The sequence below is a fragment of the Sorghum bicolor genome, chromosome 1, assembly GCF_000003195.3.
Source record: "Sorghum bicolor cultivar BTx623 chromosome 1, Sorghum_bicolor_NCBIv3, whole genome shotgun sequence".
Taxonomy (NCBI): Eukaryota; Viridiplantae; Streptophyta; class Magnoliopsida; order Poales; family Poaceae; genus Sorghum; species Sorghum bicolor.
In genome coordinates, this window is record NC_012870.2 from 60,911,560 (window position 1) to 60,924,431 (window position 12,872).

At 45.4% G+C, this 12,872-nt stretch overlaps 1 protein-coding gene across 1 annotated transcript; it reads left to right on the forward strand.

Annotated features, from left to right (window-relative positions):
- LOC8063185 lies at positions 9,240 to 12,231 on the forward strand. The gene has a single exon (XM_021455464.1). It carries the CDS (start codon positions 10,935 to 10,937, stop codon positions 11,673 to 11,675), a length of 741 nt encoding a protein of 246 aa, XP_021311139.1. The 5' UTR covers positions 9,240 to 10,934; the 3' UTR covers positions 11,676 to 12,231.

The window sequence follows — 12,872 nt, forward strand, 5'->3', positions numbered from 1 at the left end:
GAACGCTGCCGTGCACCAGCGCCAGTAGATGAAATTTGAAAAAAAAAAAAGAATTCTACACACTTTTGAGCATTAATTAACACCACACATCGGAAGCTCCCAAGCACAACGGTGGAGCTTTCCTAGTCGTCCTAGCCACCACGTGCACCAATCACGGATCGAGCCCACATGCCTGCAATGATCATGCAGGTAGGGTCCCTGTCCCTGTCAGCCGGCGGGGCCCGAATCCCCGCACGAGAAGATAGAGCCAGCCGCCGCAACAAAAGTTTCGGGACAGCGGTGCACCGGTGCACGCAGCTAGCTGAGGACGAAGCGTGGATCCCAGTCAGCACACACGCTCCGGCCCGTGGGATGCGAGACGTGGCGGCTGGGTACCCCTTGCCCGCCGCTGTATTCCGTGCAAGTGTGGAACGAATATATATATATATATATATATATATATATATATATATATATATATATACACGGAACAAAACGTGAAAGATATACGTATACAATATACTGCGTCGATCGAGAGCGCTCGTTTGGATGAGCGTTTCTCTGAACGTTGTAGCAAAATTACGTAGTTTGGTAGAAACTTGAAGTTCAAAATGTTTCTCTGATGAATCGTGTAGGAATGGAGTAATTAATTAACCTGGAGTAGAACAAATTACAAATACAGGGACGACGACCGAGCTATGGAAAAGGCTGGCGCTGAACGATTCCAATGCCGGGGGCTGGTACTGTAGTTTTGCTCGCGCGGCGGGCGACGGGAAGTGATCGGACGACCGTCGATGTTGCCGGGCGGGCGGCTGCCCGGCCCGGCCCCACCCCGGCGGCCACAAGCCGGCAGACTACTAGTCGGGTCCTCTTATTCCCCTGTAGCGTCCGTCGGTACGATGGCACGCAGCTGATGCTCATCACGTTATCGTGGGTGTGTGTGACTCGTGAGCTCCAGATCTAGCAGTAGCAGGCAGGGCGTGGAGTCCAGTTGGACCATCACGTTTTGCCGTGGGCGCATCTGTACTGTGCTGTGTGCATGCAGCCCCAGCTCTGGCCATGCACGCGCATGCATGCATAGGACCACAGGGCACAGCAGTATACGTATCGAATACGCGTACTACTACGTATTTTACGTTTACGTATGCAAAATGCACCCTCCATGCAGTTGAACAAAAAGTCCTGAGTAAAAGGAGCTTGTATAAGTTTAAACGACGACGTGCCGATAAGTTTTGGCCTTGCTTAGTTCACCTCCAAAACTAATTTTTTTAAAAAAATTTCTGTCACATCGTGACACATGCATGAAGCATTAAATATAGACGAAAACAAAAATTAATTATATAGTTCATCTGTAAATCATGAAGCAAAACTTTTGATCCTAATTAGTTTATGATTAGACAATATTTGCTACAAACAGACGAAAGTGATATAGACATATAGTGGCCCAAAACTTTCATTTCAGCAACTAGAAGACCTTTCTTACGGGGTGAAAAGGGGAATGTGACACCACGTGATAGTAGAATATATATGACGAAGGATATATTGTGGCACTGGCATGCTCTTATCTACATATCTAGCTAGGCCTTGTTTAGTTCTAAAAAAAATTTTACAAAATTTTTCAGATTCTTAGTCACATTGAATCTTGTGGTAAATATATAAAGCATTAGATATAGATAAAAAGAATAACTAATTACATCAGTTGTCTGTAATTTGTGAGACAAATCTTTTAAGTCTAGTTAGTCTATGACTAGACAATATTTGTTCAATACAAACGAAAGTGATACAGTGTCTATTTTGCAAAAAAAAAAAATATACTAAACAAGGCCCGGTCTCTACCCGAGACAAAAAACAAGAGTTGTTGAATGATATGCGCTCCTTCGTTTCTTCTAATAGAATAATAGAGATGCTCGTCATCGATACGTGGCCTTTGTTTTTATGCGTGTAGAATAACGAGTGTAGTACAACACTACACCTTGCACTTAGGCAGTCGACGCAATTTTCAATTCCTGACGATGACGATGATATTGTTGGTGTGCCCACAAATAACAAATGTTCATGCGAGCGCGACGTACTACCGTCGAGAATTAAAACTCAATTTGCTCATCTCTGCACATGATAAGACAGCCGATCGAGGAATCTCCCAAGAAGCCAGGCAGGTTATCACACAATATCACAATCATTATTCATTAGTCAGGTTCTCCTTCTGGCTTCTTCAGCCCAAATTTCACAGTCAGAAAAATACTAAATATATATACGGAGTACTATTTCCCTTGTATACGTAGAGCCGGTATATACGGAGCAGACTAGCAGAGAACGCAGCTGCGCTTATCAAGGACAAGGAGACGATGGTCCACTGATCGATCTGCTGCCGACGACCCAGTCCGTCCAGATAGACCAGGCCACTGCAAGTTGAGCTGAGCAGATGCGGATAGCTGTGCCACGCCAGCGGCACCCTCCTGCGGCTGCGGCCGCCCGCCGGTGTGGACCTGCCGCCAAAAGACCATCACGGTCTCACGCGCTGTCAGCTCGGCACGAAACACGGAAACAGTAATCTAACCCTGGCGTAAGCATTTTACTGATACAGTAAGATAATTATTGAAAAGGGACATTAAAAATAAAAAAAACTAGGTTTAAGTTATAAACTATGTCTACACGAGATCAAATACATAAAGTCATATAATTGGTTGAGAATAAAAAAAATAAATATGATTACATAAAAAATTATTCTATAGAACTTATTAATTCGGATTTTAGTTTTTAATATAATATCTATAAAAATTAATATAAATTAATATGTATAAACTATATCTAGTTTGCATCGGAGAAGGAGCAGGAACGACGAGCGCTAAGGCCTTGTTTTAGTTCCGAAAATTTATTATCCAATTGTGGAATAATTAGGTTTAAAAGATTCATCTCGTAATTTAGAGAGAAACTCTGCAATTAGTTTTTATTTTTGTCTATATTTAATAATATATACATATATCGCAAGATTCGATGTAACGGAAAATCTTATTTTCTTTTAATTTTTAGAATGAACTAAACAAAGCCTAACTCATCGCCGAGGCACTGGACCTCGCGCGTGGATCCAATGCTGCCCTATGGACCAGGCGGCCAAAGCCTACCATGACGACTTTAGATCTACGACCGCCTAATAATCACGGTAACTAGGAGAATTTCTCGTACGTTGATGCGCGTATGAAGGGGGAATATAAATATGACCTCACTGTAGTTTATTAAGTCATCTGTATATAGTTTTAGTAGTCAGATTCAAAAGAGAAAGAGAGATCACATGAGAGAATAATTGCTAGCAGTATGCATGCATGGTCATGTCTAGGTAGCCGCATCAACTAGTGAAACCATTTGTGAGTTGACACTTAATTGCATGCAGCAGCAGAAAAAGTGGATGATGATGTGACGCAAGGAGGTGTAAGAGAATTAGCTTAGTGGGGTTTGTCTTTATAAGATATATAGATAAGAATGGATTCAAACCTAGTACTTCCTTTGTCTCTCCGAAAGCTTTAACTCCTAGAATCCATGCTGGTCAACGTTTTTAACTTTGGCCAATTTTATAAAAAAAATAGCATCCATATCTATGATATAAAATGAGTATCTTATAAAATATATTCTATAATAAATCTAATGGTATTAATTTGGTATTATAAATCTTAGTGTTTTTTCTATAAATTTGGTCAAAGTTCGAAAAGTTTGACTTAGGATAACTCTAGAAGTTGCAGCTTTTAGAGATAGAGGGAGTACAAAATAAGGCGGTCGATTTTTCTAAAGCTCAAACGCAAGTTTCAAACGAGTTTGAATTTAACCCTTAGTTTTATGCAATGCCTGAAAGGTAGGAATTGGAATTATATAACGATGTGGTGGTCGCATGAGCCTTTGTGTAAGCAAGTCGTAATGGAACAGAATATTTGCATGGTTCAACCGTCAAAATGTGCATGCCCATTTGCTTCCTAACCTGACGTCATGTATATGGCGAAGGCTCGCTCAGAGGATTCAATGTTTCATCTTTCTGATTGATCTGTCTCTCTCTGAAGAAGCTTTCGACCAGCTACAGCAATCGAATGCAACACTACATAAGGTAGAACAGTCAAATGTGCACGACATTTGGTCATACTATATGTCAAATGGATACAGAGCCTTAAACTAGTCAAGCAAACACTGATAAAACCGTTTCGAAGTCTTTTTTTTTTTTTGCTAGCTGCTTTCAAAGGACAAGGTAATAAAGCACAGGAAATATCTTCAGAAGGAAAGGTCGAAAGGCGTGACACCGAAAATTACAGCTGCGTGCTTTGCTGTTGCTCACAAGATTGTGATCGAAGAGCGTCGTGATATTGGACTCGTGTTTCTCTATCGCAGTCATCAGTTGTCGTCGCATTCGAATTCGATTCATCCTGGACCTGACCCGACAAAACCCGTGCCGTTTCACCGGAAGATATTTTTTCTCGCTACCACCACCGAGCAAATTGGTGCCGTACACTTATACGGAGCTCGTCGGCTGATCATCAACCAGTCGCCGTACATCCATCGATCAGTCTGGATCCGACACGAAGCAAACGACTGGACCCCGCGAAAACCCCCAGGCCCAGGCCCAGGCCCAGGCCCAGCCGCTCACCTGGCGGATCGATCAGCAGGCACGGAAAACGCCACGCCGGGCGGCAGGCAAAGGCAGCCGGGACCGTCCATCACGCCTGTACTCGTAGCTTGTTTGCTGATCAACCAGCTCCATAATGATTTGTGATAAGGAGGCGGTAGGGAGGGATTCGATCGCCGCACCCGCGTCTCGGTCCCGCCACGGTCCCCCAGTCCGGCAGCGGCAGTCGCCCACGCTAGTTGCGTGCCCTGCAGCGAGAGGAGGAGGAGGAGGAGGAGGAGGAGGAGGAGGAGGAGGAGGAGTACGGGCGGGGAGCTGGCGGGCACGCCGCCCTGGCTGCAGCGTCCTTCCGCCAGCCTGCCCGCTCCTGTCGTGTCGTGTCCCGCGGCCGTTCGGGGGCACGGAGAGCCAGGAATAGGAGGATGCGCTGCTGCCTGCTGGTGCTGGACGAGAACGTCCGTCCGTGGCCCGTGACGAGGGGCGCCGCGGGCGGTGGCTGGCTGCCATACACAACTGCGGCGCGTCACGGCTCACGCCACGCGGGATGGAAATGCGGTGAGACCGCGGCGCCGATCCTAGCCAGAATGGGACTCTGCAGTCTGGACGGAAACTTGGATCAGGTGACCTGAGCTTGCTAGACTTGGATCAGTTCGGCCCGCACAGACATTGACCAATAGCAGCGAGCTGGAGATCGAGATCGAGATCCAAAACGGGATGTGCCGTGTTGTAAAAAAAAAAAAAAAGAACAAAAAAACGCGCTGTGCCGCTATGGCCACTGGCCTGTCTCATTGCGGGCTTCTTGTGACCCAATGGGTTTCAAGAAAGCCATTCGTAATGCATGGGCCTCGCTGCTCTTCACTAAGACTCCCAGGCCTACCTGGGCCAATGTCTATGCGGGCCGAACTGGAATCCGGCGACCCGGTAGCTTGCACCTGACCCACCAGGGTGTGTGAGTTGACCCGACGACTTGTCCAAAGCTGGGTCGTTCGGAGCACGCCATGATAGTGACGTGACCAAGAACGGGTCAATTATGCAATTCGCAGTCTTGATGAACTGAAATCCACTAGTAGCAGTACATAAATGTAGTGGTCACAGCTCTCGCGCGAGAGATAGGAGCCTAGATATTTCTCTTTCTTTGGCGGATATTCGCGCGGAGGGAGATCCAATCATTCTCATGCTACCATATCCATCTCAACATGAATAAAGGAAACACATACTCCGTTCCAAACAAATAGAACAATAGCCTCACGTTTTATGATGGATCTAATAATACTTGTTACACATTATAGATGTCAACATTTTTTATTATTTATTTGTTCAAAAATTCTTGTTCAAAATTAAAGACCTGTAGCTTTTGTAGAAGTGAGGTTTACATTATTTTTTGGACTGAGGAAGTACTAATCTTTATATATATCTTTCTCTTATATTTTAGGACAGAGGAAGTACTAAGCTCTACATATCTTTCTCTTATATATGTATCATGACTATTACTCATTCTATTGTAAAATATAAAGTATTCAACTAAACACAATTATGGATGGAAAATTGGTATAAGGTCGATCGTATTCGAGACCGAATTTGTTTAGAAGTATTTAAGTATGTCCGTATCCGAGTCTAGATATTCAACATCCGATACTGTATCCGTATTCCAATACTCAAATAACATATTATGATGTCGATATCTAATAGTAACCTATCTAGCATTGTTAAAACTATCCGTATTCGAATTTGAATTCAAACAAAATTATAAAAACAAAATACAATACTGTTAATATCCGTTCGTATCCGATCTGTTACACACAATATAAACGATAAGGTATTCAACTAGATAATACTTATTAATAACCTTTCCGGGAGTACCTAAATACTTTCTCCAAAAAAGTCATAAATAAAAAATTACCTAGTCAACACGGTAAGAATAAGCGTACTCCGTAATAACTAGGCGTCATTATCCAAATAAGCACTAGATATGTTCAAATCATTACCTTTTTTTTTTAGGAACGTTCAAATCATTACCCTTGGAACACCGTCGTCTGCGCCTCGCTTAACTTGGCTGCCTACACCAAATAAAACCTCCGGTTTTTGTTTATTGCGCCACCGGCCACCCTCCCTTAAAAGCGACCTGCACTGTTACACGCGCGCGCGCGCGCGTAAACACACGTTCGCCGCTCGAGCCAGCCAGTCCTCTCCTTCCGCTTCGTCCCCCCTCCTCCTACTCCCTCGCCGAGTCGTCGCCCATGCCGAGCACCGGCTCGACAAGCAGCAGGCGCCCCGGCGCCGGCAGATGGTGGCGCTGGCGCACCCCCACGCGCGGCGACCTCCTCACCTTCCTAGTCGCTGCGATGCTGTGCTCCGCGTCCTACTGCCTGTCGATATGGTACAACAACCGCGCCGCCGCGGACAACCGCGTCCTCGTGCCCGGCGCGGCCGGCGCCTTGTGGCCCTGCGGAAGCGATGCTCCCCCGGGCGCCGCTGGCGCAGCAGACGATCGCGAGCCGCTCGACTTCGAGGCCCACCACACCGCCGAGAGCGCCGGGCTGTTCGTCTCCGCTTCCCCGGCCGCAACGACGACGACGACGACCAGAGCGCGGCGGGCATTAAGCGGCGCCATGGCGTGAGCGGGGAACTTGCTTGGGCAGCGGCGTGGAGGCCGCCGCCGCCGCCGCCAGGAGGTGAGCCCGCGCGTTATGCGTCCTACCGGCCTCCGTGCGCGCCGTCTCGACGTCGGATAATTGGTGAGTTTTCGCGCCTGTGCTGTGAGACTCTGTCGCTCTGACGGTCTGACCAGAATTCGCAATCGCAATGCATAACTGCCGCTTTAGTCCTCTATGTTTTTTAGTTTCTATACTATGGGATGTATGGTTTTGCAAGGACTTGTGTGAAAAACTCCTTTGGTGTGGACCTGTGGTGCGTGTGTGTAAGGCCTTGTTTAGTTCCGAAAATTTTTAGTAAATGGACACTGTAGCACTTTTGTTTGTATTTGATAAATATTGTCCAATCATGGACTAACTAGACTCAAAAGATTCGTCTCGTCAATTTCGACCAAACTGTGCAATTAGTTTTTATTTTCGTCTATATTTAATACTCCATACATGTGTCTAAAGATTCGATGTGACGGAGAATATGAAAAATTTTGTAAAATTTTCAGGGAAGTAAACAAGACCTAAGTGTATCGAAAGCAATCGGGCGGCAGCGCTGCGATTTAGTGGTCGAGCACTTCGATCAATTTGTAAGAGAGGCACTGCGCAGGCGAGGACAAACCACTGACCTCGTCAACGAAAGTTGAGTTTTAGATATTTGTTCAGCAGTCATCATATCGAGCATGCAACACATAAGCATTCGGAGCTAGTACAGCGACGTGGGATTTTATTTTCCTGCGAGCTCATGTGTTATCAACTACACCTACGACCTTCTTAAAAAAAAACCCTACGGCCTACGACGATGGTACTTGTTCCGTCTAGACGGCGCATGCTACAAAATTGGTCGAATAAGGCGTTGTTTACTTTCACTCTAAAATCCAAAAAAGTTCAAGATTTACCGTCACATCGAATCTTTAAACGCATGCATAGAATATTAAATATAGACGAAAATAAAAACTAATTGCACAGTTTGGTCGAAATTTACGAGACGAATCTTTTGAGCCTAGTTAGTCCATGGTTGGACAATAATTCCCACAGACAAACAAAATTTTTATAGTGTTACGAAATTTTTCACTTTAGAAACTAAACACGGCCTAAATTAGGCCTTGTTTAGTTCGAAATTTTTTTTATTTTTGGCTACTGTAGCATTTCGTTTTTATTTGACAAACATTGTCCAGTCACGGAGTAACTAGACTCAAAAGATTCATCTCATAAATTACAGGTAAACTGTGCAGTTAGTTTTTATTTTCGTCTATATTTAATGCTCTATGCATGCGACCAGATTCGATGTGACGGAGAATTTTGAAAATTTTTGTGAACTAAACAAGACCTTACGAGGGCAGAAAAAGTTTGTGGACGCGATCAGGTGATTCAACAGCGTGCCGGTTCCTCATTGATGTTTGAGTAAAATTCACGAACGATATTGAACTTGCACCGCGGTGTTATTTGGGTCTCCATCTCTTCGATTTTAGCACCAAATTCTTTCTAAATTATAAAACATTTTAACTCTCTATATACTTAGTATATATCTATATACTAATGCAATATATTAAAAAAAATCAAAATATCTTATAATTTGTAACGGAGAGAGTATTTGTCTCTCTGAACTCGTAAGCCGCTGTTATTTGACACACGAGCTCTCAAATTTTGATATTCGATCTCCGAACACGTGAGTGTTATCTAGGTCATTGAATTTGTTAGGTGATCGGGCTCTGACCTGCCCTATGTTTTGACATGACATGTCAACCGTGTATAGACGTGGACCACACATGTCAAATCCACGTGTCAAAAGGTTCCTATCATCCACCCTCTATTCCTTCCATATTCTCTGCCTCTCCGTTAAGCTTACTATCTCCTACCTCCATAGCTTAGGCCTTGTTTAGTTCATCCCAAAAGCCAAAAAGTTTTTAAGATTTCTGTCACATCGAATCTTGCGGCACATGCATGAAACATTAAATATAGACGAAAACAAAAACTAACAACACAGTTTGACTGTAAATCGCGAGACAAATCTTTTGAGCCTAGTTAGTCTATGATTGAACAATATTTACCACAAACAAACGAAAATGCTACAATAGCGAAATCCAAAAAATTTTCACATCTAAACTAGGCCTTACTGGCAACAACGATTACTTGCGCACATTAGAGCCTCACTCTTGCACCTTTTGTCCTTTATTACTTCCTCGCCGCCCTGCCGAGTTACTTATACTTTAGCATGCTGAAGATCAATTGTGTTGACAGGGAAATGAGTCTTTCAGCCTGCATATCACATAGATTCAATTGTCCCTCATTGATGATTGGACCTGTTAATGAAAATAGTTAGACTCGTCAATACGATTTGTATAGATACTCCTCATTTCAACACCTTAAATGACCATAAACTATGTGATGCTTTTGATATATCCACTCTTAAATAATTCATCAGATATCCTATCATTTGGATATATTAAAAGTAAACTTAATCTCTTCTTGCTGATTTTGTGCACCAACTTAAGAAAAGCACAAGTATGTGGTCTAACTTGAAACAACCCTATAAATTTAGCAACATATATTTCTCTAGATTTGTCGTCCGAACTATTAGAATTGTATTCCCTCTAATTCATAGAATCCGTACCAGTCAAATTTTTTTAAGTTTGACTAACTTTATAAAAAAGAATAACAACATCTATGACATAAAATGTGCATCTTATGAAAATATATTCTATGATAAATCTAGTGATACTAATTTGATATCACGAATCTTAGCATTTTTTTTCTAAAAAGTTGGTCAAAGTTTAAAAAGATGTGCTACCTTTTCTTCTCCAATAGTCTCCCAATATCTCTCCCTTTTTTGGTGGTCACCAATATTTTCCTCATCTCCCTCAAGGAGAGAGATACAACTCCCCTAATACCATGGAGACGTCCCGACTACTACTTTTCAGTCATATTTTCTCCTATACTTCTATGAGATCCACCTTTCATATGGGTATTGAGGAAGATATATTGGAGTAGTGTTGCAGCATCTCTTCCAATAAATCTAGAAAGTAATATTAGACTACCCTAATGGTATCTTATTGGGAGTTGTATTGGGAGACGGTTGGAAATGCTCGCCCAACCCAACCAACGAATGGAAGACCTTGTTTAGATGTGAAAATTTTTTGGATTTCGCTACTGTAGCACTTTCGTTTGTTTGTGACAAATATTATCCAATTATGGACTAACTAGGATCAAAAGATTTGTCTCGTGGTTTACAGCTAAACCGTGTGATTACTTTTTGTTTTCGTCTATATTTAATGTTTCATGTATGTGTTGCAAGATTCGATGTCAAATTTTTTTGGTTTTTGAGGTGAACTAAACAAGGCCTAAGATCAATTGCTGAGTGTTTTCAACCCCAAGTTCGTGGGCTAGGCTACATAATTTGCATGGGCCTTTAAATAAGCCACGTCACAGGCCGAGCCACACATGTGCCGTATATGGGCTCAAGTAAGTATAATCGAGCCCCTTGCGTTGCGTCCCGTGTTCCTCCTGGTCGGACCTGCACGCTCTCATTGCATGTCGACCCAAAGTCTAAGTCAACTAGTCAACGCGCATCGCGCGCCAAAGTGGACCGGTTCCGCACATCCAATCGCAAACCCCCAACTGTGCTCGTTGGGAGGAGCAAGAGCAACCAATGAATGAAGTAGCAAAACTGGATTGTACAAAATTTGGAGTATGTATGGTCTATATAATAGCATATGTACGTACAATTGTACAAAAATAAAGCACGACCCTTTCTGAAAAAAAAAAAACTGCTGCTTTCATCAGTCCTGAGCAACCATGGAGACCATCGACCCCCAACTTCGACGTTCCAGAGCTTCGTTGCAACCTACACACATAAAGCTTTGGCCTCCACAAAAATAAAAGCTTTGGCCTCGACTATGCACCAGAGGCTTCGTCAAAGGCGACTGGGGTCAGTTCTCTCCCGTTTCCTCCGCCTCGTGTCCTCCACACCCTCGCCGCCGCTCCAGGTCCAGGCCATGGCGAACGACGGATCGTCGCCGAGAGCGCGCGGCGGTGGCAACGGCACCGGCACCGGCAGGAGGTGCTGCGGCGGCGGGACCCACCTCACGTGCGTGGACCTCCTGGTATTCCTCCTCGCCGCGGCGCTCTGCTCCGCGTCCTACTGCCTGGGGATATGGCACAACAGCCGCGGCGCCGCGGACAGCAGGGTCCTGCTGGGGCCGAGCGCCTGCGAGGACGACGCCGACAAGCCGCTCGACTTCGAGACGCACCACGCCGCCGAGGACGCAGGGCTCTCCGTGTCGTCTACGGTGGCGGCGGCGGCGGCGAAGACGACGACGAGCAGCACGCGGCGGGCGTTGCGCGGCGGCGGCGGCGCCGCGGACGGCAGCACGGCGCGCCGCGGCGTGGCCGCCTGGGCGGAGGCCGGCGCCGGCGGTCGAAGCCTCCGGTTCACGGACGCCGTCCAAGCGTAGGTCGACGCCGTGTGTCCAGCCAGGGCGGCCTCGGCGCGCAGCGGCTCCGGACCGGGCGTCGGACACACCACGGCGTGTTCCCGGCTCCCGGTCCTCAATCCCAATGCAGTTCACGGTCGTCTGTTACATTTGGGGGGGTGCGAATTTACAGCCTAGTCCTTTTGGGTTGTTTGAAAGTTTCAATCATTTTCAGGGATTTGCGTGAAGATTTTCTTTTCAGTGATACTGATAGGGGGCTCGAGAGTATCTAAACCTGAGGAGAGTTTCGGAATTATCTTTTTGGCGTGATGCGTGCACTGCGTGTAATAGCCCGATGATTGCAGCCGGCAGCTTTGCACTTTAGTGGGCGACCAAATCAAGGACGAGGGGCTGCTTGCAGGCCGCCACGAAGAAAGCGGTGGTGTCGTCAGCCAAGAAGACTTTTTTTGAGAGCCGAGTTGACATTTTGTTGTAATTTAATTTATAGCATATATGCATGTCGCCAAAACGATTAGCACCCAAACTACCACAATTTGCAGGAATGGTAAGCAAACGTGTCAATGACATCTGTTGAGCACTTGATCTTGTCTGCATACCTAGCTCGCGAACGTGTCAATGATGAATCGATCACCCTCGACCGTCTAAGGCTATCTCCAACAGGGAGACCCATTTGGTAACCCAAACCTAAAATGAGTCTCCAACACAATACCTATAGCCTCCAACAGAGTACCCATACAGAAGACCTATTTTGGGTATCAGGAGAGGCATAACCCAAATTTGGGTATCCTCTCTCCTCGAGACCCATTTGCAGAGAGTGTTGTCTTTTAGGTTTTGTTGTTGGAGAAGATTAAAAATAGGTATGGAACCTTTTACCTGTAGCGCTACCAAAGGACAAATGGGTCTTGTATTTTGGGTGACGATTGTTGGAGATAACGAACAACAACGATGGCGAGCTGCACCTGACAGGGTCACGTACCGACCGAAGCCGTTTCTGACCAGACGCAGCATGGCTTGGCCATTCTGTCGGCCCAATAGCCCACGTACCGAAACTCCCGTCGCAACCCCATCCAGTCGGCGACCCGCTTTCCTCCCTGTCGACGAGATGGGTGGCCATCGGCCGGCCCATCGCAACGCAGTCCAGGAACGAGATAGATACTCCAGGATCTCTTCTTCAAGCGGCATCCCCTGTGTAGCCTGAACTGAGCTAGACTCTGCTGA